The sequence below is a fragment of the Callorhinus ursinus genome, unplaced genomic scaffold (genome assembly GCF_003265705.2).
Source record: "Callorhinus ursinus isolate GAN/ISIS: 27379988/994484 unplaced genomic scaffold, GSC_fseal_2.0 scaffold86, whole genome shotgun sequence".
In the NCBI taxonomy this organism is placed as follows: Eukaryota; Metazoa; Chordata; class Mammalia; order Carnivora; family Otariidae; genus Callorhinus; species Callorhinus ursinus.
In genome coordinates this window covers 2,869,883-2,897,551 of record NW_027397148.1, presented here as the reverse complement: position 1 = coordinate 2,897,551, position 27,669 = coordinate 2,869,883, and the positions used below count along the sequence as shown (strand labels likewise).

At 42.9% G+C, this 27,669-nt stretch overlaps 1 protein-coding gene across 1 annotated transcript in view; it reads right to left on the bottom strand.

The window, feature by feature from the left end:
* Positions 1-23,061, bottom strand: part of PIEZO2 (piezo type mechanosensitive ion channel component 2) — a 541,878-nt gene extending 518,817 nt beyond the window's left edge. Inside the window, exon 1 of the mRNA XM_073888032.1 lies at positions 22,952-23,061. Coding sequence (XP_073744133.1) covers positions 22,952-23,015 — 64 coding nt within the window. The 5' untranslated portion in view covers positions 23,016-23,061. The remainder of the gene's footprint in view (positions 1-22,951) is intronic.
* Positions 23,062-27,669: the final 4,608 nt, after the last annotated feature.

Below are 27,669 nucleotides of genomic sequence, written 5' to 3'. Positions count from 1 at the left end.
CCTCCATACTGTTTTCCACAGTGGCTGCATCACTTTACATTCCCACTAACAGTGGATGAGAGTTCCTTTTTCTCCACATCCTCAACAACACCTGTTGTTTCTTATGTTGTTGACTTTAGTGTTCTGACAGGTGGGTTTCCACTGATTCTAATATATCACAGGAGATCTATGAGGAGGCTTATGATGCCTTAACATCTCTTCCTGGAAATTAATAGGATCTGACATTTGTAGTGTACCTGCAAGCTCCACCCTGAATTCCCTATAAGATTGTATAAGACACCTAGTAGAAATGCAAATGTAGCTTCAAACTTTGGGTCAATTATGTTAAAATTTCATAAAACTCTGTCTGACTATATTAGGAGCTAAACTGAAATAGCACAACCCACTGCCCTAAGTACTACAAATCCATGTAACACATAATGAAAATGTCTTCTTAGCAGGAGTTTTGACATTATCAAAATTCTTGGCACCCTCATGGTAGTTAAAATATCCCCAAGAGGGCTACCTGGATGGCTCAGTCAGTTAAGCATCCGACTCTTGATTTTGGCTCAGGTCCTGCTCTCAGTCCTGTGGTCGAGCCCCACGTCAGGCTCCCAGCTCAATGCAGAGTCTGCTTGAGATTCTCTCTCTCCCTCTGCCCCTCTCCCTGCTCATATGCACATGCTCTCTCTTGTTCTCTCTCTCTCAAATAAATAAATAAATCTTTAAAAAAATATATCCTCGGACCAAAAGATTGTATAAGATTAAAAAATTTGACACAAAAATATTTATTTTCCTTAATGTCTTTCACTTCTTACAAAAATTATTAATTTTTATATTGTAGATAAGCACAGAGAACGACATTTGTATTATGTCTTTAAAGTTTTTCTTTAAATTGTGAAAAACATGATAGTCTTTGCTACCGTTTTAGAATTCTCAATATTTGGCTCAGCTAACTATCATAAAATCATTCATTCTTTTTTTTTTATTTTTTTATTGTTACGTTAATCACCATATATTACATCATTAGTTTTTGATGTAGTGTTCCATGATTCATTCTTTGTGCATAACACCCACGCAGAATGTGCCCTCTTTAATACCCATCACCAGGCTAACCCATCCCCCCACCCCCCTCCCCTCTAGAACCCTCAGTTTGTTTTTTAGAGCCCATCGTCTCTCATGGTTCGTCTCCCCCTCCGACTTACTCCACTTCATTCGTCCCCTCCTGCTATCTTCTTCTTTTTCTTTTTTCTTAACATATATTGCATTATTTGTTTCAGAAGTACAGATCTGTGATTCAACAGTCTTGCACAATTCACAGCGCTCACCATAGCACATACCCTCCCCAATGTCTATCACCCAGCCAGCCACCCCATCCCTCCCACCCCACCCCCACTCCAGCAACCCTCAGTTTGTTCCCTGAGATTAAGAATTCCTCATATCAGTGAGGTCATATGATACATGTCTTTCTCTGATTGACTTATTTCACTCAGCATAACACCCTCCAGTTCCAACCATGCCGTTGCAAATGGCAAGATCTCATTCCTTTTGATGGCTGCATTATATTCCATTGTGTATATATACCTCATCTTCTTTATCCATTCATCTGTCGGAGGACATCTTGGCTCTTTCCACAGTTTGGCTATTGTGGACATTGCTGCTATAAACATTGGGGTGCACGTACCCCTTCGGATCCCTACATTTGTAACTTGGTGGTAAATAGCCAGTAGTGCAATTGCTGGATCATAGGGTAGCTCTATTTTCAACTGTTCGAGGAAACTCCATAGTGTTTTCCAGAGGGTTTGCACCAGCTTGCGTTCCCACCAACAGTGTACGAGGGTTCGCCTTTCTCCGCATCCCCGCCAACATCTGTCGTTCCCTGACTTGTTAATTTTAGCCATTCTGACTGGTCTGAGATTATATCTCACTGAGGTTTTGGTTTGGATTTCCTGATGCCGAGCGATGTTGAGCACTTTTTCATGTATCTGCTGGCCATTTGGATGTCTTCTTTGGAAAAATGTCTGTTCATGTCTTCTACCCATTTCTTGATTGGATTATTTGTTCTTTGGGTGTTGAGTTTGATAAGTTCTTTAAGGATTTTGGATACTAGCCCTTTATCTGATATGTCATTTGAAAATATTTTCTCCCATTCTGTCAGTTGTCTTTTGGTTTTGTGGACTGTTTCTTTTGCTGTGCAAAAGGTTTTTATCTTGATGAAATCCCAATAGTTCATTTTTGCCCTTGCTTCCCTTGCCTTTGGCGATGTTTCTAGGAAGAAGTTGCTGCGGCTGAGGTCGAAGAGGTTGCTGCCTGTGTTCTCCTTTAGGATTTTGATGGACTCCTGTCTCATGTTTAGGTCTTTCAACCATTTGGAGTCTATTTTTGTGTGTGGTGTAAGGAAATGATCCAGTTTCATTCTTCTGCATGTGGCTGTCCAATGTTCCCAACACCATTTGTTGAAGAGACTGTCTGTTCTCCATTGGACATTCTTTCCTGCTTTGTAAAAGATGAGTTGTCCATAGAGTTGAGGGTCCATCTCTGGGCTCTCTGTTCTGTTCCATTGATCTAAGTGTCTGTTTTTGTGCCAGTACCATACTGTCTTGAAGATGACACCTTTGTAATATAGCTGGAAGTCCGGAATTGTGATGCCGCCAGCGTTGCTCTTCTTTTTCAACATTCTTCTGGCTATTCGGGGTCTCTTCTGGTTCCATACAAATTTTAGGATTATTTGTTCCATTTCTTTGAAAAAAGTGGATGGTATTTTGATAGGGATTGCATTGAATGTGTAGATTTCTCTAGGTAGCATTGACATCTTCACAATGTTTGTTCTTCCAATCCATGAGCATGGAACGTTTTTCCATTTCTTTGTGTCTTCTTCAATTTCTTTCCTGAGTATTTTATAGTTTTCTGAGTACAAATCCTTTGCCTCTTTGGTTAAATTTCTTCCTAGGGATCTTATGGTTTTGGGTGCAATTGTAAATGGGATCGACTCCTTGATTTGTCTCTCTTCTGTCTTGTTGTTGGTGTATAGGAATGCCACTGATTTCTGTGCATTGATTTTATATCCTGCTACTTTACTGAATTCCTGTATGAGTTCTAGCAGTTTTGGGGTGGAGTCTTTTGGGTTATCCACATACAGTATCATATCATCTGCAAAGAGTGAGAGTTTGACTTCCTCCTTGCTGATTTGGATGCCTTTGATTGCTTTTTGTTGTCTGATTGCTGTGGCTACGACTTCTAATATTATGTTGAATAGCAGTGGTGAGAGTGGACATCTCTGCCACGTTCCGGACCTTAGGGGAAAAGCTCTCAGCTTTTCCCCATTGAGAATGATATTTGCTGTAAGTTTTTCATAGATGGCTTTTAGAATATTGAGGTATGTACTCTCTATCCCTATACTCTGAAGAGTTTTGATCAAGAAAGGATGCTGTATTTTGTCAAATGCTTTTTCTGCATCTATTGAGAGGATCATATGATTCTTGTTCTTTCTTTTGTTAATGTATTGTATCACGTTGATTGATTTGAGGATGTTCAACCAACCTTGCAGCCGAGGAATAAATCCCACTTGGTCATGGTGAATAATCCTTTTAATGTACTGTTGGATCCTATTGGCTAGTATTTTGGTGAGAATTTTTGCATCATGTTCATCAAAGATATTGGTCTGTAATCCTCCTTTTTGATGGAGTCTTTGTCTGGTTTTGGGATCAAGGGAATGCTGGCCTCATAAAATGAGTTGGAAAGTTTTCCTTCCATTTCTATTTTTTGGAACAGTTTCAGAAGAATAGGTATTAATTCTTCTTGAAATGTCTGATAGAATTCCCCTGGGAAGCCATCTGGCCCTGGACTTTTGTTTGTTGGGAGATTTTTGATGACTGCTTCAATTTCCTTAGTGGTCATAGGTCTGTTCAGGTTTTCTCTTTCTTCCTGGTTCAATTTTGGTAGTTGATACATCTCTAGGAATGCACCCATTTCTTCCAGGTTATCTAATTTGCTGGCATAGAGTTGCTCATATGTTCTTATAATTGTTTGTATTTCTTTGGTGTTGGTTGTGATCTCTCCTCTTTCATTCATGATTTTGTTGATTTGGGTCCTTTCTCTTTTCTTTTTGATAACTCTGGCCAGGGGTTTATCAATCTTGTTAATTTTTTCAAAGAACCAGCTCCTAGTTTCGTTGATCTGTTCTACTGTTCTTTTGGTTTCTAGTTCATTGATTTCTGCTCTGATCTTTATGATTTCTCTTCTCCTGCTGGGTTTAGGCTTTATTTGCTGTTCTTTCTCCAGCTCCTTTAGGTGTAGGGTTAGGTTGTGTATTTGAGACCTTTCTTGTTTCTTGAGAAAGGCTTGTATTACTATATACTTTCCTCTCAGGACTGCCTTTGCTGTATCCCAGAGATTTTGAACAGTTGTGTTTTCATTTTCATTGGTTTCCATGAATTTTTTTAATTCTTCTTTAATTTCTTGGTTGACCCATTCATTCTTTAGTAGGATGCTCTTTAGCCTCCATGTACTTGAGTTCTTTCCGACTTTCCTCTTCTGCTTGAGTTCTATTTTCAAAGCATTGTGATCTGAAAATATGCAGGGAATGATCCCAATCTTTTGGTACCAGTTGAGACCTGATTTGTGACCTAGGATGTGATCTATTCTGGAGAATGTTCCATGGGCACTAGAGAAGAATGTGTATTCCATTGCTTTGGGATGGAATGTTCTGAATATGTCTGTAAAGTCCATTTGGTCCAGTGTGTCATTTTAAGTCTTTATTTCCTTGTTGACCTTTTGCTTCGATGATCTGTCCATTTCAGTCAGGGGGGTGTTAAAGTCCCCCACTATTATTGTATTGTTGTCAATGTGTTTCTTTGCTTTTGGTATTAATCACCTTATAAAATTGGCTGCTCCCACGTTAGGGGCATAGATATTTACAATTGTTAGATCTTCTTGTTGGATAGACCCTTTAAGTAGGATATAGTATCCTTCTTCATCTCTTACTACAGTCTTTGTTTTAAAATCTAATTTGTCTGATATAAGGATTGCCACCCCAGCTTTCTCTTGGTGTCCATTAGCATGGTAAATGGTTTTCCACTCCCTCACTTTCAATCTGGGGGTGTCTTTGGGTCTAAAATGAGTCTCTTGCAGACAGCATATTGATGGGTCTTGTTTTTTAATCCAATCTGATAGCCTGTGTCTTTTGATTGGGGCATTGAGCCCATTTACATTCAGGGTAACTATTGAAAGTTATGAATTTAGTGCCATTGTATTGCCTGTAACATGACTGTTACTGTGTATTGTCTGTGCTCCTTTCTGATATATGCTGCTTTTAGGCTCTCTTTTTGCTTAGAGGACCTCTTTCAATATTTCTTGTAGGGCTGGTTTCGTGTTTGCAAATTCCTTTAGTTTTTGTTTGTCCTGGAAGCTTTTTATCTCTCCTTCTATTTTCAATGACAGCCTAGCTGGATATAGTATTCTTGGCTGCATATTTTTCTCGTTTAGTGCTCTGAAGATATCATGCCAGTCCTTTCTGGCCTGCCAGGTCTCTGTGGATAGGTCTGTTGCCAATCGAATGTTTCTACCATTGTAGGTTACATATGTCTTCTCCCGAGCTGCTTTCAGGATTTTCTCTTTGTCTCTGAGACTCGTAAGTTTTACTATTAGATGTCAGGGTGTTGACCTATTTTTATTGATTTTGAGAGGGGTTCTCTGTGCCTCCTGGATTTTGATGCCTGTTTCCCCCCTCACATTAGGGAAGTTCTCTGCTATAATTTGCTCCAATATACCTTCTGCCCCTCTCTCTCTCTCTTCTTCTTCTGGGATCCCAATTATTCTAATGTTGTTTTGTCTTATCGTATCGCTTATCTCTCGAATTCTGCCCTCGTGATCCTGTAGTTGTTTCTCTCTCTTTTTCTCAGCCTCTTTATTTCCTATCATTTGGTCTTCTATATTGCTGATTCTCTCTTCTGCCTCATTTATCCTAGCAGTGAGTGCCCCCATTGTTTATTGCAGCTCATCAATAGCCTTTTTGATTTCGACTTGGTTAGATTTTAGTTCTTTTATTTCTCCAGAAAGGGTTTCTCTAATAACTTCCATGCTTTTTTCAAGCCCAGCTAGTATCTTTAAAGTCATGATTCTGAACTCTAGGTTCGACATCGTAATAATGTCTGTATTGAGTAGGTCCCTAGCTGACGGTACTACCTCTTGTTCTTTTTGCTGAGGTGATTTTTTTCATCTTGTCATTTTGTCCAGAGGAGAACAAATGAATGAGAGAACAAAATGCTAACAGGTTAAGAACGTCCCCAGCAAATATACCCTATACAAATCAGAAAAGACCTGAAACCAGGGGAAAAGAAAGGGAAAGAAAGAAAAATGAAAGAAAAAAAAAGGAAAAGAAAAAGATAAAAACAAAAACAGAACAATACAAAAAAAAACCAGAATATGATCAAATATGATCAGGCTAGTGCATAGATCAGTGCCACACACTAGATTTTGGGCATATTTTGGTCTCTTAGAAAAAAGTGCCTCCTAAAATTTTAAAGGAAGAAAGACTTATATATGTACAAAATAAGGGTTGATACAATGAAGGGATGGCAGATGACTGTAAAGATGAAAATTATAAAACATTTTATAAAAGGATTTGATAAGACGTTGTTTGAAAAATGAAAGAAGATTAAAAAAAAAAGAAAAATAAAGGGAGAGAATGTGATCAGGCAGGAGACTAGAACAAAGCCATACACTAGTGATTTAGGGTACATTTTGATCTGTTAGAAGAAACTGTATCTCAAAATTTTAAAGAGAACAAGTTATATATATATGCCAAAAATAAGGGTAACTACTATGAAGGGATAAAATATGACTCTAAAAGTGAAAAATAAAAAATGTTTTTTTTTAAAAAGGTATTGATAAGATGTTGGTTGGAAAAGGGAAAAAGAAAAATTCAAAAAAAACACAGTTAAAAAAATTAACTTTGAAAAACTAATGAATCATGGTAAAAAAGCCATGAATTCTATGTCCAGTATTCCCTAGCGCTGGAATTCTCCTGTTCTCCTTGATCAGTAGACTTGGTCTTGGCTTGCTGGCTGTTCGTGCTGATCTTCTGGGGGAGGGGCCTGCTGTCTCGGTTTCCAAATGTCTTTGCCGGAGGCAGAATTGCCCCGCCCTTGTCAGTCTGGGCTAAGCAAGCTGCTGGGCTTTGCTCTCGGGAGCTTTTGTTCCCTGCAATCTCTTGGTACAGCTTTGGACGACCAGGGTGAAAATGGTGGCATCCCAATCTCCACCCGGAGGAGCCGAGAACTCGGGGCCCCGCTCCTCAGTGCGCCCCCAGAGAAAAGCAGTCACTCCCATCTCCCCGTTCTCCGGCCACACTCCGTGCTCACCTCGCCTGTGACCGGGCATTTCTATCTCTGGCACCCGACCCCATGTGGAGTCTCCAAACCCAGCAGATCCCTGCGGTGTGCTCCAGTGCCACTCCTCCCGGGGGAGCAAGGGGAGTCCCCCCAGATCTGCCGCTTGTTGGGTCCCTGCTGGAGGAGCAGTGGTCTGACTGAGCCGCGGATCACAGATAATGGCAACCCCGAGCTGAGAGCCCGTGCCTTGGCTCCGTCTCTGCAGCTGGCTTCCCCTTCCGATACCTGGGAGCTCTGCTGCACTCAGGCACCCCCGGTCTTTCTGTGACCCCAAGCGTCCGGAGACCACACTGTCCCGCGAGGGTTCCACCCCCGCTTAGCCACTGGAGCGATGTCTCTCAGCAGAGCCAACTTCTAACAGTTCCGATTTTGTGCTCCGCAGCTCTATCACTTGCCAGAAGCGGCCGACGGAGGCCCCCCTCCCCCGCCGTCTATCCTCCCGAGTATCGCCTCGGATTCACTTCTCCGCACGTCCTACCTTCCAGTAAGTGGTCGCTTCTCTGTTCAGAGAGTTGTTGCTACTCTCTTCTTCGATCTCCTGTTGAGTTCGTAGGTGTTCAGAATGGTTTGATCCCTATTCAGCTGAATTCCTGAGACCAGACGAAATCCAGGTCTCCTACTCCTCCGCCATCTTGCTCCACCCCCCAAAATCATTCATTCTTAAATGATTCTTAAAATATGTCTAAATCAGAAAACTATAATTATTAAATCCATCCAACTACATAAGCCATCCTTAAAGGAATCCTTTAAAAAAATAGTCTTGGTAGATTAATTTGACACCTAACATACTCGATTTGAAGCAGGCTCTAAAGGCAAAGGAAATTATCCAATTCCACTCAGATTTTTGTAAAATCACCTGTTATCACTTAAACCTCATATTGGGAACACGTTCACTCAATTTGAATATCCTAGGAATTACAATTAGGGAAAATTAAGATATCCAAAACTTAAAATATAAGACATTTTACACCTATTAAGTTCAGTGTCTGAAATAACAATAAGAAAAAAAATCAAGGAATAAACTCAAGTATTAAATATACTTGATACACTGATATAGTATACTGATATAAGACTTGAAAATAAGTTTTACTGCCTTAACATAGCGAGCCTGCGACAAGTCACAGCTGGATAACCTTCATCACTGTCTACCACCATTTAAGATGGATCCACCTCAGTTCCTACCCTTTGCAGATTTTACTAAAGAATTTTAACTCAATTGCAGGCACCATGAGCTCCACAGAACTCATTTTTCCATCCCATTGGAAGCAGACCTGGTCTTCTTTTCTCCTCACCAGTCACTGAATTCCCATCCTCAGAAATGCCCTCATTTTGGTAACAGCTTTTTGCCTACTTGACATCAGGTGCCCCTGAGGGGCAAACACACGTAGTCAATAACACTTTCTCTTGATGCCTGACCAATTCACAAGGCTCTGAACCAGAGGAGCCAAGGCCATGATATTCAGGGTCCAGTGTTCAGAAGACAGGTGGGTAGGGAGAGACCCAGGCACGTGGAAGAGAGAGGGAGAGAAACAACAGAACATTCAGGCTAATTAGCCCCTCATTTATCGGCACTGTTCTAGGCGCTTGACTTACATCCTTTCATTTACTCCTTGCTAGTATTTTTGAGATACATGGGATGTCTGCCATTTTTCATTCTGAGAAACTGAGGCTCAGAGAAGCTATACAACTTCAACTTGTCTTCATCTTACCACTAATGAGGAGTTAAGGAAAAGTTTGACTCCTTGTCTGATGAACCCCTCAGCCCAGGTTCCTCCCTCATCTGTCACACTGCTGGAAAAGTTCTGGAAGCCCATGGAGGAAGGCAAAGGGAAGAGAAGGTGAGGGAATAGTTATTACTGAAGGCAGGCAAGCTCAGCAGGAAGGGGGCAGCTTGTCTGGGCAGGGTCCATTTTTGCCTAGGACAGCTCTAAGTGGAAACCTTGTGATTCTGAGAGTCTATAAACTTCAAAACTCTACTTGATGAGAGATGGCCATACTTTGTGTTTAAATAGCCACATGTCAGACCAATCTCTATGACACTCTAGAGAAAAATGGTGAGAGTGAAAGAAAACATGGTTGTCCTGGACTCATGGAAGGAAGAATATCAAGAAGACAAGAGCTGAGGTGCTCAATGAAGGGCATGTTCACAAAGCAACTGCAATTTAATTAGTTTTGATAGAAATACACACCAAGAATGAGTGTATCCATGACAAAGGCCTTTTATGAACACCTACTAGCTTACTGCCAGCACAGGAAACAGGCACCCCAGGAGCTCAGATACCCTCTGCTGCAGGCAGTGGGGGGTGGTGCACAGCAATCTAGTGAGGACTGCAGCCTGGGGTCAGCACCAAGCTACAAACACCACGGATGACCTGTAAACCTCTCTTATACTTATCCCTCCATGTTGTTTAATGTTTAAGGAGAAAGAAGAAAGTAGGTGACCAAAAAAAAAAAAAAAATCTTTCCTTATGTTTTGAGAATTGAGATGAAGTGCCAATAATTGAGCCAGAAATCTACTGGTGGGAGGGTCTAAATAGTAATAGTTAGAGAACTTTAAAAATGAGATTTTAAACAATTGTCAAATTCCTCTTGGGCAATTGCCAAAAAAGAAACCTAGAAAGCAATAGAGTCAAAAGTGACAGAGAGGTGAGTCAGCAAAAAAACCAGCCCGTGAGTTTTCTTTGACATTGGAGTAAACAAAAGCCAATGCTATTTTAAGACAGGAAAGACTGGGCACATTATGAAACAGTCTTGGATTACTGTATATTTGAGTGCATTCTGGGAAATGTATAATGGGATGTATAAAGGGTGAGAAAAATTGGTCAGAATCAGAATAAAAAATAAAGAAAGTCATCAAGAACTATTAAAATCACATTTCAAATATGTTCTTTTTAAGAAACTGCATTATATGCATATTCAAATTTATGTACTGTGATTATAGTGTGGCTTATACTTGCAAAGATATTCTAAAGGGAGTTTGAGTAGCACACTGTCCCTCTCTGGTAGACCAGCACTACATTTAATTTTTTTTTAACTTTAAAACCTTTTATTTTAAAATAATTTGGGGCTTACATAAGAGTTGCAAAATTAACTCAGAAAGTTCCCATGATTACTTCACTCAGCTTCCCAACATCCTGCATAACCTCAGTACAATTCTCAAAATTGAGAATTAAGTTTAATATAATACTCTTAACTAAACTGTCAATTTTATTTGGATTTCACCAGTTTACTACTAATATACTTCTTCCATTCCAGGGACCCAATCCAGGATACCACAATGCATTTAGTTTCCTGTCTTCTTTGTGTTTTCCAATCTGTCAAAGTTCCTTAGTCTCTCCTGTCTTTCATGATTGTGATATTTTTTAATAGCCAGTACTACATTTAAAATATACTTTCTGCTAGATCTAATATACAAATCAGAGTACTGGAACAGATAACTGATCAGTGTCATAAGGATAATATCTGATATTTGTTCCCTTCTAGGTAGCAACTTTGTGTGGTCACCCTTATTCTAAAAATAATTGCTCAAAATATTTTGATATCCAGTTTAACAAACACCTTGAGGGCCTGTGCCATATCCCTTCTGATTAACCTCTATGGTGGGAAATTGTTGCATGTCAAGAGTGGTTTTAGTGTTTGCAAATAGCCCAAGGTGAGCAAGAGGTGGGGAGTGTTGACTAAGGCCAAAGCAGGGCAGAGTACTGTACGACCCTATGGCAATGCAACAGCAAGAACAGGGACACCCTGAAAATTATTGCCAAAGAGGTTTGTGGTCATTAACAATAAATTCCAGGGAGCTGGAGGTTTCTGGAAAATACTGGCTCCCCAGAAACAAACCCCATTTTATGTCTCTCCATCTTCCTGTAACCTTGTAATCTGACCTTTAACTGTCTCTCCTGCCTGAGGATGACCCACCAGGGGCAGAGTGCTACAGCGGGGTGTCAAGCCTGGCTCCAGCTAGGAAGGCTTCATTATTTATCAGCTGTAGTGACTTCAGACCCCAAAGCCAACAAGAGTCAGGATTCCCCTGGCCAAGCTAATTCAAAAGACTTTTAAAACCATAAGTCTCAAAAGACTGAAAGAGGAGAAGGAGTGGATAGAGGCTTTGAAGTGCTGGAACCTCACACCCCACAGTATCCCCAAAGCCAGGAGAGAGCAGTGCCCATATAGGGGAGCCCCCACCCCCCACGCAGGCTAGGACTCTTATCTACACATACCTGTAGTTTTTGTGCCCCTCCTATGTCCTCATCTGCATAACAGAATGGCCCAGCTAAAATCTTATGAGGTCTGAAATGTCACTGATATGCTACGTTTTGTGATAAATTCAACATTTGGCTCAAAATAAATCTTTTCCTGGTTCAAATGCTGTTTATATAATTCTAGGTCTCTACAGTTTCATTTACCTCCAAGTAATAACTCCACGTGTTTAGGTTTTCCTTATAGGCATGTTTGATCATAAACGATGGATGGTAAAATTCCTTTAGTTCTGCAAAGCTACACAAAGACAATTCTAAACCAGATTTGACCACACATTTTTTGTTCTTTATTATCATCCCCGATGACGATGTGTGTGTGTGATTCTGTGTTGGGAGCAAGGGATGGAGACTCACTGAAATGTCAGGCTCACAAAAACCTAAACTCTCATCCATACCAACTGTTATGAAAAAACCCTTAAATACCTAACATGATACAAAATTATTTTCCTTTCCTTTCCTAACATTTCTTTGAGGTAAAGTGTGAAATGATTTACGTATGATAGCTATTAAGGGCCCAGAACAATTTAGATGTAAAACTTCTGGTGTGTTGATTAAGAAGCAATGCTTTACAGTCATATTTTCTAATATTGAAGAAAAAAATTATGTGCAGAAATATTACTGTGAGGATCATGAAAATATTTCTCAGTCTTGAGCACCTCATATTCTAGATGATATAATTGAGGAATAGAGAGTTTCTGTGACTTGGCAAAGTCACATAGCTCATTATGAATAGGGTCGAGACTTATTCCTTAGACTTTCAGACCAGAGCCCTTTCCAAAATACTCGCGATGTAGATTCTCCAGCAGGGACACATACTCCTGTGGCAATGCCAAAGTGGAATGCTGCTAGCAAGCAGGTACAGTCTAGGGAAGGCAGAAGGAGAAAAGAAATGGCAGGGGCAGGAACAACTCAATGCTGCACGGATCTATAATTCATTTCCATGGAGCTCTGGTTCAGAATCATCAGCTTGTTAAGGTTCTACACTCTTCCTCCTTCCTGCACCTGTGGCCAAAACTGCTAACTGAGCGGATTTGACCACAACAGAAAACAGATCAATTTGTGTGGTTCCAGGAGAGCTGAAAACATTTCAAAAAATCATATGCACTCCAAGGATGATGTTCCGGGCAATCTTTACCATTGTCAAATGCATTTCTCCTTCTCTAGTCACTGCAAAGCAAGTAAAATTTATTCATCCCCATGTTGATCAAATTCACATTTTGAAAGTCAGAGGGCATGTAAATTAGACTGTTGTGAATTTTATATTCAAAGACAGAAAACCCAATGGCTAGAATATGCTAGACCTAACTGAATTTTCCCACTTCTGAGATATTCAAGAGAAAATGTTTAGCCCATGAATTCCTTAATTAATCAATTAGCAAATATTTCTTCAGTATTCACTGGATATTGTAGCCCTCGCTAGACAGCTGAAGTGTAATGACTGAACACAACTCTGCAGCCAAAGAAAAAAAAACCTAATTCAAAAGATATATACATTTTAAAATACCTACTATGTGTTAGGCAATAAGTGAGTGGTAAGGAGATCAAGAAGGATTACAGAGGGTCCCTGAACTTGCAGATACATGGAACGGAAGAGAACAATCATACAACTAAGTACAAAATTCTGTGATAATATGAACCAAGTGTCAGGTGAACATTAAATTCTGCCTCGGAAGGAGAATTAAAGAAGGGGAAAAGATGTCACAGATGTCACATTGTTCCAAAGGTAACAATAAACAATGGTGCCTTCCAGCATATATGATGGGGGAATGGGGAGAGAGGCCGTGGGGGTCCAGACAGACAGTACTCAACTTCCAACAGGTCTCATTCCAAAGCTTCTTTGAAGTTGACTGGAATTTCAAATCATCTGCCCATTGAAATTATGTTGCTTTTGATAAGCAGGTCCCCAAAGGAGGCTTTGACTAATTTCTTTCGATATCACTGTAACAGAACCATATTCCCCATTGTTGGCTGAGCTCATTACGCCAAACTAAAGATATTTCCCAGATTTCCTTGCAGTTAGGTTGGTAAATAATATTATTAAACTCAAGCTAATGGGATGTGAACAGAAGCGATTCATGCAACTTCCAGGTTGTGTCCTTAGAGGGTGAGGAAGAAGTGTCCCTTCTGTGTTTACTTCCTCCATCCTTCAGCTTGATGTAAACATGGGAACAGATTACCTTCAACCACAGGGATGACTATAACACCTGCAAGGTAGCAAAGCAATGGTGGCTTACCCAGGTAACATCATAGATCATGGTTAACGTACCAGCTTTGAATCACCTACATCTTGACTATCATGTGAGAAATATAAAGTTTATCTTATCTAAGCCTCATTAGCCTGAGAAACCTGTATTTTAAAAAGGACTTGCAAAGAATAGAATTGTCTTTGATTGAAACTGGCTTAAATGGTCATCTGTCGACTGGAGAAAAGAATCTACTTGCTCCCAGGAAAGGAATACAAACTTCCTGGGCTGATAACCAAGCACTGTATGGAATGTAGAATGACAACAGTGGTTTGTCTGATTTGACTGGGGTGAAGCTGGAATGTAACTGATGCTGACAAAAGCTCCATGTTCTGTAGAATCAATTCTGGAAAGCTTTGAGCAGGCTCAGTACATGGGAAGGATGGAAAGAGGCCAAGAGGCCAAGATGGAGGTTTGAGGTTCTCTAACACTACAGAACACGCAGGATGTGAACACAAGACAACCGTCTGTTGACTGAGATGAAAGAGCAAAGACAAACCTAGAGGAATATCTATGAACAAGATACTTGATTTGCAAAGCCCTTGCACCTGAGGGTCAATGACACCAACAGTATCATTGTAAATGTGCAAGTCAAAGAGAGGAGGGAAATCTTGTACTGAGCTCACAAGAGCTGGCTGCAGGAGAAAGATAAGAAGCTTGGTGTTGACCAAACCAAGTCTAAAGGGAGGAGGAGGGGAGTGAGGTAGACAGCTCAGAGTTGGAAAAAATACTTAAAGGAGAATCCATCTGAATTTGGGTAAGAGAATAAATAACTCCTCAAAAAAGAAGTTAATGCACTAATAATGAAATTTTCAAAAAATAAATAAAGAAATTTCCAATAGCATCAAAAGCAATAAAATTGGAAGAAATTTAACAATAAAATACTAAGAAGATGAAAGATATCTATGCTGAAAACGACAAGATATTGATGAAAGAAATTGAAGGTGACACAAATAAATGGAATGGTACCCCTTGTTCATGGATTGGAAGAATTAATATTGTTAAAATGTCAATACTACCAAAAGCCAGCTATAGATTCAATGCAATCCTTATCAAGATTCCAATAGCATTGTTTACAGAAGTAGACAAAACACTCCTAAAGTTTATATGAAACCACAAAAGACCCTGAATAGCCAAAGAAATCTTGAGAAAGACAAAGCAGGAGGCATTATGCTTCTTGATTTCAAGTTATATAATAAAGCTATAGTCATAAAAACAGTATGGTATTGGCATAAAGATAGTCAAGCAGACAAACAGAACAGAATTGAGAGCCCAGATATAAACCCAAACATATACAGTCAACTAATATTTGATAAGGGAGCCAAGAATTCTCAATGGAGAAAACACAGTCTCCTTAATAAGTGATCCTGGAAAAACTGGATATGTGAAAGAATGAAACTGAACCCATATCTTATACCACTCATAGAAATTAACTCAAAATGACTGAAGACTAAAAAAGACAAGACCTGAAGCCATGAAATTTCTAGAAGAAAACAAGAACAAAGCTCCTTGGCATGAGAATTGGTAATGAATTTTTGGATGTGACACCTAAAGCATAAGGAACAAAACCAAAAATAAACAAGTGGGACTACATCAAACTAAAAAGTTTTTGCATGGAAAAACAACAACAAAGTGAAATGACAACCTATGGGGAAAATATTGCAAATATTGCAAACCTCATATCTAATAAGGGGTTAATATCCAAACTATATAAAGAACTCCAACAACTCAATAGCTAAAAAACCAAATAACCCAAATAAAAAATGGGCAAAGAACCTGGATAGACATTATTCCAAAGAAGATATACAAAAGGCCAACAGGTACATGAAAGGATACTCAACATCACTTATCATCAGGGAAATACAATTTAAAACTACAGTGAGATAGCATCTCACACCCATTAGGATGGCCGTCATCAAAAAGATGAGATGACAAATGCTGGCATGGATGTGAAGAAAAGAGAACCCTTGTGACTGTCGGTGGGATTGTAAAATGCTGTGGCCACCATTGAAAATAGTATGAAGGATCCTCAAAAAAAATAAAAATAGAACTACTATATCATCCAGCAACTCCACTTCTGGGAATATATCCAATGATAATGAAAACACTAACTCAGAAAAATATCTGCACCCCCATTTTCATAGCAGCTCTGTTTACAATAGCAAAGACATGGGAACAACTTAAGTGTCTATCGATGGACGAATGTATAAAGAAATATACATATATACGTACATACACACACACAATGGAATATCATTCTGCCATTAAAAAATTAGGAAATCCTACCATTTGCAACAACATGGATGGACTGCAAGGGCACTATGCTAACTGAAATAAGTCAGATAGAGAAACACAAAACAAATACTGTATAATTTCACTTATATGTGTAATCTAAAAAAAAAAAATGCAGGGGGTGGGAGAGGGAGAGGAATTAGAGGAAGTTGGTCAAAAGATACAACCCTTCAGTTATGAGATATACGAGTACTAGGGATATAATGCACAGCATGATGACCACAGCTAACCCTGCCATGTGAGTTATAGCAAAGGTGTGAAGAGAAGAAATCTTAAGAATTCCCAACACAAGAATTCTTCTCCTTTATTCTTTTCTTTCTGTTCATTTTATGGTATCTATGTGAGAAGATAGATGTTAGCTGAACCTACTGTGGTGATCACATCACAATATATGTAAGTCAAGCCATCATGCCGCGCTCCTTTCATTTACACAGGGATGTATGTCAGTCATTTCTCAATAAAACTGGAAAATAAAAATAAAATAAAAAGAGAGAGTAAAGTCTCAGCAACACCTTCACCCCCAGATGACTGGTGAAATTGCAACAGAAAGCTGGAACTAACCCCACAGATAGATACAGCAGACCTATTCTTTTTTATAAAGTGTACCTAAAATTTGGAATTCACATACCAAAAAGTTTAAATATGTCCATCCATAATATCCTTGTTGAATTGTGCCTACAAGTACAGCAAATAAGATAATTCAAAAGTGGCAATCAGAAAACTTTACCAATCCTGATGATAAAACAAAGCAAAAAAAATGTATATTCTGCAAGAGACTTGAAATGCATTTTAATTGCTATTATATATAGTTTTTTTTAAAAATCTACCAATAAATAGAAAAGATGCAAAAATTTATGTTATCATTCTTAAATTTCAAAATGATTTAGCTAAATGCTCCAGACCCATTAAGATTACTGGATAGGTCACAATTATGAAATTGTCAAAAATATCTGATGTGCTCTCTCCACAGATACTGAGGATTTATCTTTCTTGACCCTGCCATGTCCTGATGGGTCTGAAAGGCCAAGTGGAGGATCTGGTGAATGTGATAAGCCTCATATACGCTTATCACTTATAGCCAAATACTTTAAAAATGTCTTCCAATACACCTTTGTGTTTAGCCTCAATTCAATGATATACTTGTTTTATTGTGTATACCTGATTCCACGTCCTCAAAACAACGGTTTAAATCTACAAATCTTACAAAATTTAATGTTTTACATTATATGTGTTGTATCATCATATTGTTCTCAATCAATTGCTCTTAAATATCCAGGTGTGCCTATACTATTCTAAGTTCTCCTGAATATTTATGGGAAAAGTTAAATATTATATACTGTTACTGTGCAACTTCATATACAATTATAGTAGCATAGGAACCAAAAGGAAAATGCCTGTGTAAAAGCAGATAAATAAATAAAATTATATTCAATAAATACCATGAAATTGGTGGTTTAGTGTCAGAAAGTCAAAAGTAAGCACTGTCAGCATAGGTCTATGCAAACCCTATTATTTAACCAGAAGAATGCAATTGTGCATATGTGGAATATTGAGCAAAACTGGTGTGAAAAATCCTGATAATTAAAAATTCTCCCACGGGGCGCCTGGGTGGCTCAGTTGTTAAGCGTTTGCCTTTGGCTCGGGCATGATCCCAGGGCCCCAGGATCCAGCCCCGCATCAGGCTCCCTGCTTGGCAGGAAGCCTGCTTCTCCCTCTCCCACTCCCCTTGCTTGCGTTCCTGCTCTTGCTATCTCTCTCTCTGTCAAATAAATAAAATCTTTAAAAAAAAAATTCTCCCACAACACACCCACACTCACTTTCAATTGCATAATTTGGCTGTAGGAAGGTACAGAGTTGCTTTCATGTGAATCCCACCGACTCATATCAGTATCTTTATGACCCATGTCACCACCTGTTAGTCTTAATTTCTATCAAGACATTCTTCAAGCATCCCTGCTCTTCTGCTCATCTACATAAATGCAATAATAATACCTCCCACTTTGAGCACATACAGGTTAGCCTTCCTTCTGTTAGCCCAGAAGATGCGTGGGAATCCAGAAGTGTAAGCTGGAAAGGGAAGGTGGCCAAGGATCACCTGGGCTGACTCCGGCTTTCCCTGGAGGTATGGAGCAGGACAAGGGGGGGCGGGGAGGGAGGGCTAGGCATTATACAAGGTGTGGCTGGGCACACTATCTCACACCTGCCCAAGGAAGGAGGCATTAATAACTCCCTTTTACAAAAAGAAAAGAGAAACAAGCGAAACCAACTCTATGATCACATAGTAAAGGGCAGAGCCAGGATGTGAATGGAGAACTTTGAAATTGCCAAGTCACAACCTCTTTTCCCCCCGAAGGTGAGGTCCAAAGCAGCCTGCTTATTGCCGATTATGCACAAGCATATATTCCCTGTAAAGCAACATGCCCACTGCCAAACCCACAGGCTTGACACACAGCTCCAGCTTCTACAACCCATGCAACAAAATGATCATGTCCATCTGTGTTTACAAAATTATTTTATTTTAGAATTAAACTACATATTTCTAATCCTTTCCACTATTACTTTTCTCCTTTCTGAAAATGATAAATAGTATCTACCTATATAAGACTGAGAAGGTGTAACAGAAAAGAAAGTAACTTTCATCACTGTTAATGCATCCTTCAACAGCTGAAACCTCCTTCTTCTGAGAGCTATAGCAGGGCATCATCTATAATTCTTGGGGTGTATGTAAGTGTGATTTCAAAATGACACATGCCACACAGGGAGAAATATATTATGCTGTAGAGAAAAAATTACATTTAGATACACCCATACATATTTCAAAAGCGACTCCATGGTTTTGCTCCAATTTTTATCCAATATCTCTGAAGGGAATTTTAGAAATTATTCCAGGTTTTGCACAATTACCCAAGTGTGATTTTTTTCTCAGAGCACTAGTTGGTTGGTTGATTGTTTTTGTGTGCTCTATAGTCTCCTGTTCTGCTCTGTTCTCTCCTAAGCTCTGGTCACTTCATTTAAGGGAAGCATAAAGTAGTGATGCCACTGTGGTTCTGCCCCTCCTGGACCAATCTGTTCTGTTCAAGCCAGCTCCCCTCCCCTGCCCTGAAAATGGTTAAGTTGGCTCTTTAGGCAAGACATTAGGAAACTCCAAGCAGCGCTAGGCAAAATGGAATGAATGGGTCAAGTGCATGTGAGTTAAAATGTACAAATCCAGTTCTGACCCATGAATAGACTCAAATCATAAAGATGGGGGCACAGTACAATCACGTTAAAAGAAAAATGAGCGTAAAAATATTTTTAAAGTGCTCAACAATGATTAGATATTATAATTATTAGAGATTTCATAATATTATGGAAGCTTTTGTCTGGTGTTTTGTTTTTTTCCCCCATGCATCATCTGTAAGAAAAAAGTCAGAATGGCTACCCAAGTAATCATAAATAATTCTGGAGATCTTTAAAATTTTCAGTTTCTACTGATGTGGAAAAATCTGTCACTGGATATTCATTTTGGATGGTAAACAACATATTTTATATTATATTATATTTATTATATTATATTATATTACGGTTTCTATTTTGCTTTTAATGCTCAAGAACCACGTAATACCTGCATAACAGAGGCCTGATTTCACTTCTCACTTCTCTGTAAACTTTTCTACAGGAAAAAAGAAAAACCTTAAGCATCAGTTTAAACAAAATGGCAGTTAATTTTAATATCTACCGTTAGTCAAAATGGCTAGAGCATACCTGTGCAGAAAAATTTCAACAGCAATGTTAGAGAAATGTTTTGTTTTGTTTTGTTTTGTTTTTAAATACACAAGCTTCTACAAAGGCCTGGCTTTGAAGGTTGCCTTGCCCAGGTATAAAAATAGATGGCTAAAATGTAAAAATCGATTCTAACGGCAAACAGATCATTGCACTCTCCATGACCAGGATATTAGGGAAACCTGAATATTTGATTTAGTAGCACCTTGGGAGTAGGCAGACCTGAAAATCCTCCAATAACCTTGAAAATACCCACTTCTTGTTGAGAATTGATTGCCCAATCAGGCGACACCTACCCAGTCCCTTTCTGTCTCTACAAGTACAATGATTAGAAGGCATCTAGTCGCTAGGAAGTGGGTTGTCTTTCCTAAGCAGCTGCCAACAAGTGAGGGGGTACTCAAGGGATCAGCCCTCCCGTCTTCCCAGGAGTTCTCGCTCTCTTTCAGGCAGGGGAGGAAGTCTGAGGTCCGAGGTCCTTGCGCTTCACCTTCCCTTAGGTCGGCTTTCCACAACGGTGGGGGAAGCAACAGGCTCCAGACCGAGCTGGGGGCCTCCACAGCACCCCCACCCACCCACCCAGCCAGCCACATACAGGTTAGCCTTCCTTCTGTTAGCCCAGAAGATGCGTGGGAATCCAGAAGCGTAAGCTGGAAAGGGAAGGCGGCCGAGGATCACCTGGGCCGACTCCGGCTTTCCCCGGAGCTATGGAGCAGGACAAGGGGCGCGGGGGTGGGGGGGTAGCGTCTGAGTCCCTGGAAGCAGTTTTCCTTCCAGGAAGGTCAGGTCCCGAGGGCAAGCCACTGCGCGGGACCCACGGGGCGCCGAGGAACAATTCAGAGGGCGGGAGTCAGGGGCCGGGCGGGGCCGGGATCCGGTCCGCGCGCAGCGCTCCCGCTCCGCCCTGAACCCCTGGTAGCCTCCGCTGAGGGCTGGAGTCGCGGCTGCCGCCTCGAACCTCGGGGCGCGGGAGCTGGGAGTGCGGTAGGACCCTGCCCCTCTGGAGGGCAGAGCTCAGAGCAGTCCCACTGATTGGGCTTTGCGGTGTAGACCACCAGTGATTAGACGGAATGACATGGCCCGGGCCCCTGCAGCCGCGGAGCATCCCGTGCGGCCGAGCTGGCTTCTGCAAGGGCCGAAGCTCAGGGCGAGGTGGGTGGCCAACAGCGGGTAATCCCTGCTGTCACAACACTCAGCTCAGACTGGACTGAGCGGGTAGCAGGTAACCACCTGCCCAGCTCTTCCAACAGTCGCCTCGAGCTGCTACCCGGAGAGGAGGCGGGGAGGGGGAAAAGGCTGGGGTGGGGGAAGAAGTGGGGATGGTGAGGTGCGGAGAGGGGAAGAGAGTGCCTTCTGACCCTCGTGCCACTCCCCAGGCCTCCTGCCCCGTCAGCACGGACAACCACAAATCGGCCCTCAGACTGAAAGCCCGTTGTTAACTCAGGCTCTGGCTTCCACTGGGCAAACAGTAAAGGAGCCAGGCACGGTTCCAGGTGCTTCAGATACTCAGACGATTCCCCAGACCGTGTGTACGTAAGGCACCAGAAGTATCCCGGCGCTCTTTTCCCCACAGCGCTCTCCCAGAGCCTTTTCCGTTTTGAAACTTAAGCAAACTGGCAGAGAGAGACGTCCACGTAAACTCCGTGGATGCTCCGCTTCTCACCTCCATGAGCGGTTGTTAAGGATGAAGATGCCTGCAAAATGGTCCTGCCTGGAAACTCAAATGGCAAAGAAAGATCAGCACTTGCGCCCCGAGCCCTCCAGCTGCCGAGGACCTTGTGTCTTCGCTAGGGACTGTTTTCACTCTAGAAGCGTTCTCTGGTTTTCCGCGGAGGCTTCTGACACCTTAACACTCGACTACAAAATCCTCCCAAGTAGCTGGGATTAGACCCTCAGGAAACACTCTGGAGCCCCCCTGTCTATTACCTGAGCAAATAAAAACACTTAGCACAGGTGTGATCTTGAGTCCTCAACCTCTAGCAAACTGCAGAAATGTGGCTTTTTCTGCGAAGGCCACGCTTTCTTTGTAAATGCAGCTGCTGCTTGGTAAAAGGTGTTCTGTTTTCTAGCTCTGGTGGGGGAAGTGAAAAGTAAGGCGCTGTCAGTCATTCCTAGAAGTGGGATTCGGTGTAACAGGCACCTTCTTTTAGAGGAGAAACTCAGAAACTCTCACTCCAGGCAGGATGCCAGTCTTTAGACCTGAGACCCAGTTGCTTTTAAAGCCCCGGCCAACCCTATAGAAATAGTGAGATCCTTTACTGGGAGTCGAAGGGGTTCCCTTCTGGCCTTCCCTTAACCCTCACCGGTCCCAGGGAGTCGCAGTCCGGCTCTCCAACCCTTTAAAGATTTGTAAGGGCGGACGCCTGGACGGCGGAACTGCGTCTTGGTCCTCTATGGCCCCAGCACCCAGCGCTTTTGTTGTAGGGGCTTTTGTGCAATAAAAGAAAAGTAAGCAACGTGAGGACACTGTTTCCCTGTACCTTCTAATTTCTTTTCTTTTTAGAATGGCCAGAGTCCTTCACTTCTTCCCTCACAGTTGCTGGGATAGGGGGTGGGGGCGAAATGGCTTCGGTACGGTCTGGATACAACCAGGTGCTGTTCGTCTGCGGACAGGGGGGCAGAGGGGAATCTGGTTCGACGCTGCACTGTACCTGGGAAGGCAGTATACAACCGCCTTCCAGAAAGATTCGCATCCTTTGTGCACAAGTCAATACTCGACGAAAGAAATTCCACGTGTAACTAAGTTCAACACAAAGAGTCTTGAGCACATGCCAATCCTGGCCGCCAGAACCCTGGGCGGTTCTGAGAGACCCCGGTCGTGCGCCCCAGCGCGGGAAGGGAGAGTGCCCAGCTGTGGCACTCGCGACAGCACGCGTCTGACTCCCCTGGTACAAAAACAGTGGCGCGGGCTTCCCCAACTAAGTTCCCGAGCACTAGAGCCCTTAACTTAGGTTTAGTCGGAAGCCTGGCCCCCTCCCTAGGCGCCCCCTTTAGCCTCCCCAAGTAACCTCCGCGAGCGGACCACACTTACCTACTGCCAGGCAGATGGGGAGCAGCAGCCTGAAGATGAGCCCGCACACCACTTCCGAGGCCATCGCGTCGGTCCGGCGAGTCCAAGAAGAGGGGCGAATTTCGAGGGTCCCTAAGACTGGGGCGCCAGGTCCATGTCTACCTAGGGCCTCGGGCGGCGGGCGGCTCGCAGCCGACCTGGCATCGCCTCGCAGAGGGCCGCCGCGCTGTCCGCCCCGAGGGGCGCGCTCCCCGGGCTGTGGGCCACCCCTCACCGGGCTCTCGCTCGCCCCTTGGCCCGTCTCTCTGCGGCGCCTCGCCGGGCGCTCGGCCTCCCCTAACCAGGCTCTAGGTAGCCCCCTCGCCAAGCGCCCGACCCCCCCACTGTCGGCCCATGAAGTGTGGAATCCCCAACCCGGTGGCAGCAGCCTCTTCAACGGGTGGCCGGGGCCAGAGTCGTGGACGGGGGCACTCCGGGAGGGTCCCGGGGGGCGGTGCGGCGAGGAAAGGGGGCAGGAAGGGCGTGTTGTCCTTTAGCCCGGCTCCTGGGGCGTCGCTCAGGGCCGGGAGGGGAGTTTTCTTCGCGGAACCCCCACTGGAGGTGAGAGCTAACGTGCCTCTGCTGCCGGGCGCCGGCCCCCTGCCCACGCAGGCTGTGGCGTGCCGCCCTCTGCCCGCACTCTCGGACCTGCCCGAGGTCCCGAGCCGCCCCGCGGCGGCTCCTTGAGCGGCGGCGCAGCTCAGCCTCTGCGTCCCCCAGCTTCGTGCCGGAGAGACCCGGGTGGGAGCGGCCAAGCGCGCAGAACCATCCCCGACTGCACCGGGCTCGAGCTATCGGTCCGGAGGTGGCGCTGCGAGTCCCTCCCTCACTAGGAGGAATCGTGCAAGCGTGGGCAGAAATCGAGACGAAAGCACACAGCCAGTGGGTCCGGCTCCAATTCCCTCCTCCACGGCCTCAACTTAAAAAAATAAATAAATAAAATGAAAACCAAACGCCGTCCGGATGCCAGCTCGCCCCCCGCCCGCCGCGATGCAGCCTCACCCAGGCGGCGCAGCCCCGGCTCCCGGGCAGGCGCGCACTTCTCCACCTTCAATGAAACTTTCGAAGCCTCACTCGGGGACGGGCGTGCCCCCGGACCAATGGGACTGCGGCTCCGGAGCCGGCGCGCGGGGAGCCCGGCCCTGCGCTGCGGCTCGGGAGGCGGGCGCGGAGCACGGACGCGGCGAGCGCGCCCCCATCCGCGGCGCCGGCGCGCAGGGAGAAGCGCGGCCTCTCCCGCCGGCTGGACTTTTAAGCGTTCTGTCACCGGGGCTCGGCGCCTTTCCACCGCTGCTGGCTCCAGCAGACCCTCAGCCCTGCTCTGTCTGGTCATTCTGCAGAACAGAAGCCATACATCCTTGCATCCTGTCCACAGGGAGTGCCCCTGAACTTACCCAAACGCAGAGAATCGTTGGGTGCGCCAGGAAAACTGCACAGGTGTGGCACAAGAGTAGTCAGGGGCTTGAACAACTTTGTGGGACTGTCACTTGTGCCGGGTTCACGCGTACCCACTTGCACTGATTAAGAAAAATAGAACCCGGAATCAATCCAGACCAATGACCCCGTCCATATTTAACCTTGTGAGAAGTTTCAAAGCTGAATGGGCTCTGAGAAATCCCCGGTCTTACCGAGAATGGGTATGGGCGTTCAGCTATGTACCCCCTTAGTACATTTTGGAGAACTCTTCTTTTCGCCTCAGATTTGTTTGTTGCTTGTTATAACTCCTGGGAAAAAGTGCCGTTTCCCTTTTCTCCTAATAACCTCCTTTTTTTTTTTTTTCTTGTTCTCTGGGTGAGATCTAGAGAAATCTGGTACCAGCAGGGAGACTCCAGTGTGTCTGGATCCCTCATTTCCCCATTATCCAAGAACTGGGGAGATCTGCTCCTGCTGGAATTCTCAGAAACAGAAGGCAGATAGATGATTTTCTGATCTCTAGGGAGGACCATTCAGAATTGGTTTTTCCCCCAAGAGGACAGAGAGGGAAGAATTTAACTTCATTCAGACCAGCATTCTAGGCTGGATTGGTTGGAGATGATGAAAAATCTGCTGATGAAAATTATTCAAACCTTGGTTCTCTGTGTTAACCAGGTCTCCCTTCTTTGAGATACAGTAAACTTGTGTTTTAAGTTCAGATGCCTTCCCAAATTCTCTGAGAATGATAAACTGAACCGTTACTTTTTTTATGAGACTGGAGGTAGCAAAATCTTGTGAAGATACTCCAAAACTTAGACCATTTGTGTGTTCTGGAGCTCTGAAGAAGCCTGGATATCTAAACCCCAAATGTAGTCATGAGCCTAAAAGTAGGGGTGAAGGAGACAATAGGAACTTAAAATTATCAGCAAATATTGATTACTACCAAGAACTGTTTTGTGTTTTGCAGAATCTGTACCCTTTCTGACCTGCTTAGCATTTGGACGTTCATAGATGGTGTTCTCCCTTTTTCTCCACTCTCTCTCCTTGATACAACTTGTTCTTGGGGCCTAACTAAGAAGTCTCAAAGCCCTCCTGAATTTTAAAAAGTGTTGTGTAACTACATGAATGCTCAGTATTCTCTGAATATTTCCTCACATCCTTTCTAGGCTTTCTATATACCAGCCATATAGATGCCTTCAAAATAACTAATGCGGATGCTTAAGTTAGAAAACACAAGAAACCCAGCAGATAGGTGATCTTACCAAATGTATATCTTGCTTTCTCTGCCACATTGTGTGCCAATATGGCTGTTTGGTTCTTAAAGATACTAAGACCCGGATCCCTCTTCTTAGTCTTACCAGCACATACACCCTAAGGAGTTTTAATTGTCTAGACTACACATATAAAGTGTTCTCCATCTTGGCTGCATGTGACAGTCACCTGGGGAACTTCTAATGGAATCTCAATTCTCAGTCTCCACACCCAGAAATTCTGATATAATCCCCCCACCATCCCCTCCATGCTTGTAGTTTTGTGAAAGCTCTCAAGTGATTCTGAGGTGTGCAGTCTGAGTAGAGAATCACTATCCTCATTTACATAACAGAACTCAGAGACATGCTATTGGTTTTCAATAGGAGCATCACCAAACTAAATCCACATTTTGAGGGCTACATTTTCACAATGGAGTGACACAAGCATGCATATCAGTAGCCAATGGCATTGTCTTTACAAGAGCTATTCTACCCTAAAATTTACCTAAATTGAGAAGCAGTATCTAATATCTAGACAGCCTTGTTTTTGTTTTTGTTTTTGTTTTAATTTTTTATGTTAATCACCACACATTACATCATTAGTTTTTGATGTAGTGTTCCATGATTCATTGTTTGTGCATAACACCCAGTGCTCCACGAAGAATGTGCCCTCTTTAATACCCATCACCAGGTTAACCCATCCCCCCACCCCCCTCCCCTCTAGAACCCTCAGTATGTTTTTCAGAGTCCATCCTCTCTCATGGTTCCTATCCCCCTCCAACTTACTCCCCTTCATTCTTCCCCTCTGCTATCTTCTTCTTTTTTTTTCTTAACATATATTGCATTATTTGTTTCAGAGGTACAGATCTGTGATTCAACAGTCTTGCACAATTCACAGCACTCAACATAGCACATAGCCTCCCCAATGTCTATCACCCAGCAACTCAATCCCTCCCACCCCCCACCACTCCAGCAACCCTCAGTTTGTTTCCTGAGATTAAGAATTCCTCATATCAGTGAGGTCATATGATACATGTCTTTCTCTGATTGACTTATTTCACTCAGCATAACACCCTCCAGTTCCATCCACGTTGTTGCAAATGGCAAGATCTCATTCCTTTTGATGGCTACATAATATTCCATTGTGTATATATACCACTTCTTCTTTATCCATTCATCTGTTGATGGACATCTTGACTCTTTCCACAGTTTGGCTATTGTGGACATTGCTGCTATAAACATTGGGGTGCACGTACCCCTTCGGATCCCTACATTTGTATCTTTGGGGTAAATACCCAGTAGTGCAATTGCTGGATCATAGGGTAGCTCTATTTTCAACTGTTTGAGGAATGTCCATACTGTTTTCCAGAGTGGCTGCACCAGCTTGCATTCCCACCAACAGTGTACGAGAGTTCCCCTTTCTCCACATCCCCGCCAACATCTGTCTTTTCCGGACTTGTTAATTTTAGCCATTCTGACTGGTGTGAGGTGGTATCTCATTGAGGTTTTCATTGGATTTCCCTGATGCCAAGTGATGTTGAGCACTTTTTCATGTGCCTATTGGCCATTTGGATGTCTTCTTTGGAAAAATATCTGTTCATGTCTTCTGTCCATTTCTTGATTGGATTATTTGTTCTTTGGGTGTTGAGTTTGATAAGTTCTTTATAGATTTTGGATACTAGCCCTTTATCTGATATGTCATTTGCAAATATTTTCTCCCATTCTGTTGGTCATCTTTCGGTTTTGTGGACTGTTTGTTTTGCTGTGCAAAAGCTTTTTATCTTGATGAAATCCCAATAGTTCATTTTTGCCCTGGCTTCCCTTGCCTTTGACGATGTTTCTAGGAAGAAGTTGCTGTGGCTGAGGTCGAAGAGGTTGCTGCCTGTGTTCTCCTTTAGGATTTTGATGGACTCCTGTCTCCCGTTTAGGTCTTTCAACCATCTGGAGTCTATTTTTGTGTGTGGTGTAAGGAAATGGTCCAGTTTCATTCTTCTGCATGTGGCTGTCCAATGTTCCCAACACCATTTGTTGAAGAGA